The 8,271-nt window shown below is 46.7% G+C and overlaps 1 protein-coding gene across 2 annotated transcripts in view; it reads right to left on the reverse strand.

Moving 5' to 3' along the window:
- The window catches only part of ACOX2 (acyl-CoA oxidase 2), a 29,731-nt gene extending 22,978 nt beyond the window's left edge, over nt 1-6,753 (reverse strand). Inside the window, exons 1-3 of one of the 2 annotated variants that reach the window (XM_035106809.2) lie at nt 6,480-6,753; nt 3,225-3,403; nt 2,428-2,590 (exon numbers count right to left, since the gene is read on the reverse strand). In XM_035106809.2, coding sequence (XP_034962700.2) covers nt 2,428-2,590; nt 3,225-3,384 — 323 coding nt within the window. In that variant the 5' untranslated portion in view covers nt 3,385-3,403; nt 6,480-6,753. The other variant, XM_035106811.2, reaches the window with a different exon arrangement.
- Between the last annotated feature and the right edge of the window lie 1,518 nt (nt 6,754-8,271).

The raw sequence follows: 8,271 nt of genomic DNA on the forward strand, positions 1-8,271 counted from the left end.
AGGGAGCCATGATGAAGAGCTCCGAGTCTGTTTATATGTAAATAAACTAGCTTAGCCAGAATGCTGTGCTGCTGAGTCTTTTACGCAACTGCGCAAGCCTCTGCAGATGTGGGAGGTGTGCTGGTGCTTTATCACACCAGTCACTGTGATGTTCGGGCTGAAGAACGCTCCAGAGGCTCCCGAACGATCTCCCAGGAGGGAGGGAACATGCCAGTCAGGTGTGTGTCTCTGCCATGGCCTTACTCACGAGTAGGTACCCTCCTGGACAATTGCTGACACATTTACTCAGAAATAAGTCAAACGGGACTTACTTAAAGTAAGTATGCACAGAAAGGGGGAAAGGGGCCTTTTTTCAGCTCGAGGGTTAGGTGCCAGTGGTGAGCATGGCCAGGAACACACCCACCCACCCACACGATGGAGCAGTGGGTGGAACTTTCACCTGTGTGCAGTAGGCTACATGCCAATTATGCAGATGTCTGAGCTCTTTACAACCAGTAAAGGCAATTAAGAGGTATTGGCATAGTTCAAGGACATGTTCTAACCTGGCAACCGTGGAAGCAGTAGAGTGAGGGGGGTGGCCTAGGGAAAATCCCAAGAGCTGGGAAGGGGAGAGTTTTGGCCTTGCATACGTGAAGGAGCACCTCCACCCCCATCGTTCAGCCCAGATACTGAGAACCCACCTCCAAGCGGTTCCCTCACTGCAAGAAGTGGGGTTGCAGGGAACCTGGCAGAGGGCCTTCTCGGTAGTGGTGCCCCCCACCCTGTGGAACGCCCTCCTGTCAGATGTCACACAGACAAGCAACCATCTGACTTTTAAAAGACACTTGAAGCCAGCCGTGTAAAGAGAAGTTTTTAATGTTTGATGTTTTACTGTGGTTTTATGATTTGTTGGAAGCCACTCATATAAAGTTGTTGCTGGTTGTTAGAGAGGGGGGGCTGGAGGGTGTCCTTTGGGTTTCCCATCCCTGGTACATAGCTAACCATGTGTACTTAGAAGTAAGGTAAAGGTAAAGGTAAAGGGACCCCTGACCATTAGGTCCAGTCGTGACCGACTCTGGGGTTGCGCGGTCATCTCGCATTATTGGCCGAGGGAGCCGGCGTATAGCTTCCAGGTCATGTGGCCAGCATGACAAAGCCGCTTCTGGCAAACCAGAGCAGCACATGGAAACGCCGTTTACCTTCCCGCTGTAGCGGTTCCTATTTATCTACTTGCATTTTGACGTGCTTTCGAACTGCTAGGTTGGCAGGAGCTGGGACCAAGCAACGGGAGCTCACCCCGTCACAGGGATTCGAACCACCGACCTTCTGATCAGCAAGCCCTAGGCTCAGTGGTTTAACCACAGTGCCACCTGGGTCAGAAGTAAGTCCCTACTTAATTCAACAAGGTGTACTTCCAAGTAAGCAAAGTTAAGGCTGCAACCTTACTTTCTGTTCATGCGCTTAACAAAATTTATATACCACCCTGATTGCAACTAGAATCTCTAAGCGGTTTAAGAAAAACAAAACGGCCGTGAAAACGGCAGTGAAGTCAAAAGCAGGTGTTTTCTTTTTTAAAAGAAGAATTAAATAGAATTAAAATCAATAATTAAGCAAAACATAGATTGAAGTACATGTCAGCTTTAAGATGTCCAGGTAGGCTTGCCTGAACAAAAATGTTCTTAGCAAACACCGAAAAGGGTACAGTGAAGGAGCCTGCCTGATGTTCAACAGGCAGGGAGTTCCAACAGTGCCCATTCTGAGGAATGAAGGGGTCCTTATATGAGTTAAGGTGACCCATCAAGTAAGCTGATTCTAAGCTGTTAAGGCCTTTATATGCTAATACTAATACCTTGAACCTGGCCCAGTAACCAATCAGCATCCAGTGCAGTTTTCTGAACAGCCAGGTGACATGCTGACAGGGTCTCACTCACTCACTCACTCACTTTCTGCACTAATTGCCATTTCCAGATCAAGTGCAAGGGAATCCCTACATCGCACTATGCCAATGTTGAAGTCACAGGCGCCTGAACTACTGTGCTCAAGCTCTTTCCTTTTCCCCTGTGCTTTTTGAGCCTGAATTCCAACCTTTTCATCCTACGGCTGCCCAGAACGTGGCAGTATGGTCATAGCTGCTCCTTTATGTATGTAGAAACATTGACACGTTGCTTGATTGTAACCGAACGAAACCTCACAGTAGCTTACAAAAATAATAATGATAATAATATAGGTAAATTTTCAGATCAGATGTGGCACCCTCTCAACTCTGAAAAGGTATAGGATCCACAACAGGCAATTCTGTCTGCCCCATATTCGCACACTCTCTTGGAAGCCAGAGATTTCCCTTGACTGTAGCGGGCCGCCCCACTTAGCTTAGATGAAAGCAGGCACTTTTTTTTTTTTTTAGACAGCTAATACAATTCTAGCAGCATTCTGTTGTTTTCAAATCACCTGCTGCAGTAACCCAGTTCAGGTCCATCTGTCGCCCATCCCATTTCAGCCGCCTTCTTCGAGAGGTGAACGGACTTCCTGATAGCATCTTCGTATCTTTCGTTCTGGCTCATGAAGTACTGGTTTTCTAGGCTGAACACCGGATCACTCTGAATCATGGCATCTGCAGAGCATACAACGATCCTTTAAGCAGGCCGAGGCACATGAATCAACCAAGCTGCAATTACACTGATGTTCACTAAGAGATTTACAGAAGAAAACGCGGTTCTAGCAGTGAAGCATAACGCAGCAGAAACCTCCAGGCCATTCACATTAACCTAAGGCTCTTCCTCACCGTATCGCTGAGTTGGGGGTCCAGCCTGCTGACAACTTGTATGAAATCCACCATCATTTAATACATACAAGTTGATGGGGACAGACTACTGCCAGCACATAAACCCAGCGCTTAAAAGCTTGTGCTAGCTGTTCATACTGGACCAGGTTCAAGGTTCTTGCACAACCTAAGTTTTAGCTTTTGCACAAACTTAATCAGGATGAATGTGCAATGAACAGGTCGTTCCAGAAGAGCCCCTTTAAAATCAATTGTCTCACCGGTCCAGTTTCTGAAGACTGCAAAACTACAATTGGTTTGGCTAAGCCTTTTGTTCCAAACAAATTTATCCAGCTCCAAAAATTGTTTTTAAGCGCTGCGAAGGAGGATACACCAAAAGGCAAACGGATGCATAGTTGGGGAAGCATTAAAAATAGTGTCGACATTCAAACTAACACAAATACTTATTTCCATGTGGACGACTTACCTACTGCCCTTCGCATCTGCGTCTTTTCAGCACCTCCATCCAGTATATTGGTCAGTCGTTCGACACTGAAGGAGGCCGTTTTTCTTTCAATTTCAAGGTCAGGGTTCACAATTTGTCCAGTGGAATTCTGGATGTTTTTATTTGCATTCCACGATGCCATTCTAAATGTGGGTGGAATGCTGAAGAGACAGAGGAAATTAGTAGTTACTGAGCATTTGCAGAAGTCTTATAATGAAGTTGTGGGGTTTTATATTTTTGTCTGCAGAACTGAAGCTTCTTTAAGACGGCCCTTGAATGGCTATCGACACAGCCCCATGTGCACTTTACTTCTGAGTAAACGTGCGCAGGATTGCGCTCTGTGAGCACACCTTTAAATCAATTGGCTCCACCTTGAGAATATGCTAACCTGGGAAGAGCCTGCTCATAATTATAATCATTGGCTGAAACCCTGAGATCCCTTGAACGTGTGCCCAACTGCAGAAATCACCAATAAGCTACTGGCCACTAGGTTTGAAAGGGGATCGGAAAAATTCATGGGTGCTGGCAGCTGGTAATTATGAAGTTTATTGTGTTTCGAGATGAGCGCCGCAACCCCAGAGTCGGACACGACTGGACCTAATGGTCAGGGGTCCCTTTACCTTAATATTCTGTTGGGAGCTGCACAGAGTGGTTGGGGAAACCCAGCCAGATGGGCGGGGTATAAATAATAAAATTGTTGTTGTTGTTGTTGTTGTTGTTGTTGTTGTTGTTGTTGTTGTTGTTAATATGCCACCACTGGGTTCATAGCCCCCCCATGCCTCTCAATACCATCTGCTGGAGAATAACAGAACTCAAAAGATCCAACAATTGGAATCAGGTGCAAAACAGTGGCGAGGAGGGAGAGACTTGAGGACCATGGTGCCTTTGAGCATATGTTCAGCCCAGGAATCATAGAATCATAGTTGGAAGAGACCACGAGGGCCATCCAGTCCAACCCCCTGCCAAGCAGGAAACACCATCAAAACATTCCTGACAGATGGCTGTCAAGCCTCTGCTTAAAGACCTCCAAAGAAGGAGACTCCACCACACTCCTTGGCAGCAAATTCCACTGCCGAACAGCTCTTACTGTCAGGAAGTTCTTCCTAATGTTTAGGTGGAATCTTCTTTCTTGGAGTTTGAATCCATTGCTCCGTGTCCACTTCTCTGGAGCAGCAGAAAACAACCTTTCTCCCTCCTCTATATGACATCCTTTTATATATTTGAACATGGCTATCATATCACCCCTTAACCTTCTCTTCTCCAGGCTAAACATACCCAGCTCCCTAAGCCGTTCCTCATAAGGCATCATTTCCAGGCCTTTGACCATTTTGGTTGCCCTCTTCTGGACATGTTCCAGCTTGTCTGTATCCTTCTTGAACTGTGGTGCCCAGAACTGGACACAGTACTCCAGGTGAGGTCTGACCAGAGCAGAATACAGTGGTACTATTACTTCCCTTGATCTAGATGCTATACTCCTATTGATGCAGCCCAGAATTGCATTGGCTTTTTTAGCTGCTGCATCACACTGTTGACTCATGTCAAGTTTGTGGTCTACCAAGACTCCTAGATCCTTTTCACATGTACAGGTGTCTCCCATCCTGTATTTGTGCCTTTCGGTTTTTTTGCCCAAGTGTAGTACTTTACATTTCTCCTTGTTAAAATTCATCTTGTTTGCTTTGGCCCAGTTGTCTAATCTGTTAAGGTCATTTTGAAGTGTGATCCTGTCCTCTGGGGTATTAGCCACCCCTCCCAATTTGGTGTCGTCTGCAAACTTGCTCAGGATGCCCTCAAGCCCATCATCCAAGTCATTGATAAAGATGTTGAATAAGACTGGGCCCAAGGCAGAACCCTGTGGCACCCCACTAGTCACTACTCTCCAGGATGAGGAGGAGCCATTGATGAGCACCCTTTGGGTTCGGTCAGCCAGCCAGTTACAAATCCACTGAATGGTAGCATTGTCTAGCCTGCATTTTACCAGCTTCTTTACAAGAATATAATGGGGCACCTTGTCAAAGGCCTTGCTGAAATCAATAGGCTACATCCACAGCGTTCCCTTCATCTACCAGGAATTTGTTGTCAGAACCGGAACTGATTCTGGTTCCCAACTCCTGGTTCCCAACCTTCATTTCATCAACCCTTTTTTGGGGGGGTGGTGGTGGTGGTTTGCTGTTGGAGCTATTAAACAATTGGCAGCCAGAATCCTTGTGCTGATCTATTGCAAATCAAAGAGCTGCCTGCAGATCACAATCTACTTTCTGCAAACCGCATTTTAAGCTGTTGTGAATTAAGAGTTCCTGGGGGCTGGGGAGATCTGTCCTCTTTATAAAGCCAAGTGTACAGTACAGTACTTACTTTGCCTCCCACCCCCCACCCCGCCCATTTTCTTGGCACGGTGCATTAAACCTGTGCTTTGTACCTAAGGACACAGGAGTTATTGCAAAACCTCAAACTTTGTGCTGACTGCAGCTGTAGATATCACACAGACTGTACCCTCTTGCACAACAAATTTAATGCCTGGGCTCGCACATCCCAAGGTACCTGTTTTTCCTTCCACACACGCCCAACATGGGTTAAACATTTTCAAAACTGAGAATTATTATTTTGCAATAGAAAGCCTTCCATTAAAATCGCACTTTCTATAAAGCTGATAGGGGATTTCCCTACCTCTGATCTCAAAGAAACGTCTCAGACAGGAACAACCCAGGCGATATCCAACTGAAGACCCTCGTGGCACCTTTAAAGTTTAACAAATTTATATAGGCATCCCTGGGGGGGGGGAATCGCCCTCCATCAGATGCATGCTGTTTCATCCCGAGTTGCAGGTGTGGGTTTTTGAGCCTTGTTGGGTTGTAAAACAGTGAGGCGGGGCGGAAATGTAGTGCGGAAAAGTACGGGCGGTGAATGATAACTGTGTGGGCATTCACGCACACAATCAGAAATCCATAGAACGGTAGAGTTGGAGGGGGGACCCTGACGGTCATCTAGTCCAGCCCCCTGCAAATGCGCGCATTCTCAACTAAAGCACCCGTGACAGATGCTTAAAAACCTCCCGTGTGAAACCTCTGTTGTTTCCGACGGGCAAAGTTAACTCAGTCGGGAAAGTCTACCGAGAAGTTAAAATCCCACCGAAATCGGGGGTGGGGGATTTAACTCCCAGGAAAGCGAGTCCAGCTTCTGTCAGGCCCCCTCTCCTCCCCCCACCACGCACACGTGGGTGGGTCGTGCAAAGTGACTTACCGCCCTTCGCCAAGGGGAATCCTCGCAAAGCTATTTCCTGATCCGAGCGGCTGACGGGAAGGCTTCCACTGCCGGGCGCCTTGCTAAGTTTGAATGCCCTTTTCCCCCCTTCTTTGCATATGCGCGTCTATGGTGTTTCCTCCGTCTCTATCGTACTGGCTGACGCGTGTCGCCACCGCCTTCTCCTGGCCGGAATGCCGAGCTGCTCCCGGGAACGGAGGAAGAACGCCAAGAAAGCTCTCTCTCTCTCTCTTTGCCTTCTCAGATCAGAGGGGCTTGTCGCTGTTATTGTTAACAGGATCAGAGTTCACCCTCATATAATAGATGATGAAATCAAGGCTTTATGCTTAACTCCATCCTCTCCTAAATGCTCTCCACCAAGCAGTGCCGGATTTACGTATAAGCTAAACAAGCTATAATTTAGGGCTCCATTCTCTTGCCCCCCCAAAAAAAATAAAGAAAAAAAACCTGGATGTCCATTTCCAAAATATAAGATAAAAAACAAATAAAACCTACATACAGCAACAGTGTTTTGTGTTGTGTAGGCTCCTATGATGTACCGGTAAGTATGATGTAAGCCTGCTCGCCTGCTCCCTAAAGTATCACTGGTTTGCTCATTTCTATATATAGTGTGCCTACATTCTGCATGGACTGGTTGCAGGGCAACATGTGCAAATAGCTTTAGATAGCTATTAGATCCATAAATTACCATATAGCATATATTCAACACAAAGAACAGCGACCATTTGTTGTTGACAAAGGACATATAAAGGGCCCCATTGCCTTCAGGTCCGCGTGGTTCTTAACCCTAAAGTACGCAACCTGCAGCGTACTTAACCTGAGGTATGACTGTATACGGTGGGCCCCAGGCAAATATGCTTGGGGAGGGCATTCTGCAATAAGAGAAAGCCCGTCCTCTAGTGGCCTCCCATCTCATATCTGAAATGCGGCCTTCACTGATGATGATGATAATGATAATAATAATAATGATAATAAAAATAAAAATAATTGTAATACTTTTATTATTTATACCCCGTCCATCTGGCTCTGGGTGGCTCCCAACAGAACACTAAAAACAGAATAAAACTTCAAACATTAAAAACTTCCCCAAACAGGGCTGCCTTCAGATGTCCTTTAAAAATAGGATAGCTGCTTATTTCCTGGACTTCTGATGGGAGGGCGTTCCACAGGGAGGGCGCCGCTACCGAGAAGGCCCTCTGCCTGGTTCCCTGTAAGCTCACTACTTACAGTGAGGGGACCGTCAGAAGGCCCTCAGAGCTGGACCTCTGTGTCCGGGCTGAACGATCAGCATATGCCTGGGATCAGATGGGAATTGCTTATGCAATCCCCACCATTGCATCCTCATGTTAGGAAAAAGATGCACTGCTGAATTTTTTTTGCCTGTCATGCAGTTGTTCCAGGGAGCTCAGGGAGAGCGGGGGTTAAAGAAAGGTAATAACACTTTGGACTTTGGGCATTTGGCTGCTTTATCAGCCCCGAAACTGGAACAGCAGCATTGTGCTGAAGTTGCTTAACAGCGTGGAGGTTTATTGCTGGGGAGCCCAGTCAGTAGAGCATGAGGAACTTAATCTCAGGGTCGTGAGTTCAAGCTCCACGTCGGGGAAAAGATTCCTGCATTGCAGGGGGTTGGACTAGATGACCCTCGGGGATCCCTTCCAACTCTACAATTCTCTGATTCAATTTCACATTGATATACCTGCCACGTTTTCTTCTCAAAGAGCTCAAGGTGGTTGGTGTACATGGTTCTCCTGCTCCCCATTTCATCCTCGCA

Source organism: Zootoca vivipara, chromosome 2 (genome assembly GCF_963506605.1).
Source record: "Zootoca vivipara chromosome 2, rZooViv1.1, whole genome shotgun sequence".
Lineage (NCBI taxonomy): Eukaryota > Metazoa > Chordata > Lepidosauria > Squamata > Lacertidae > Zootoca > Zootoca vivipara.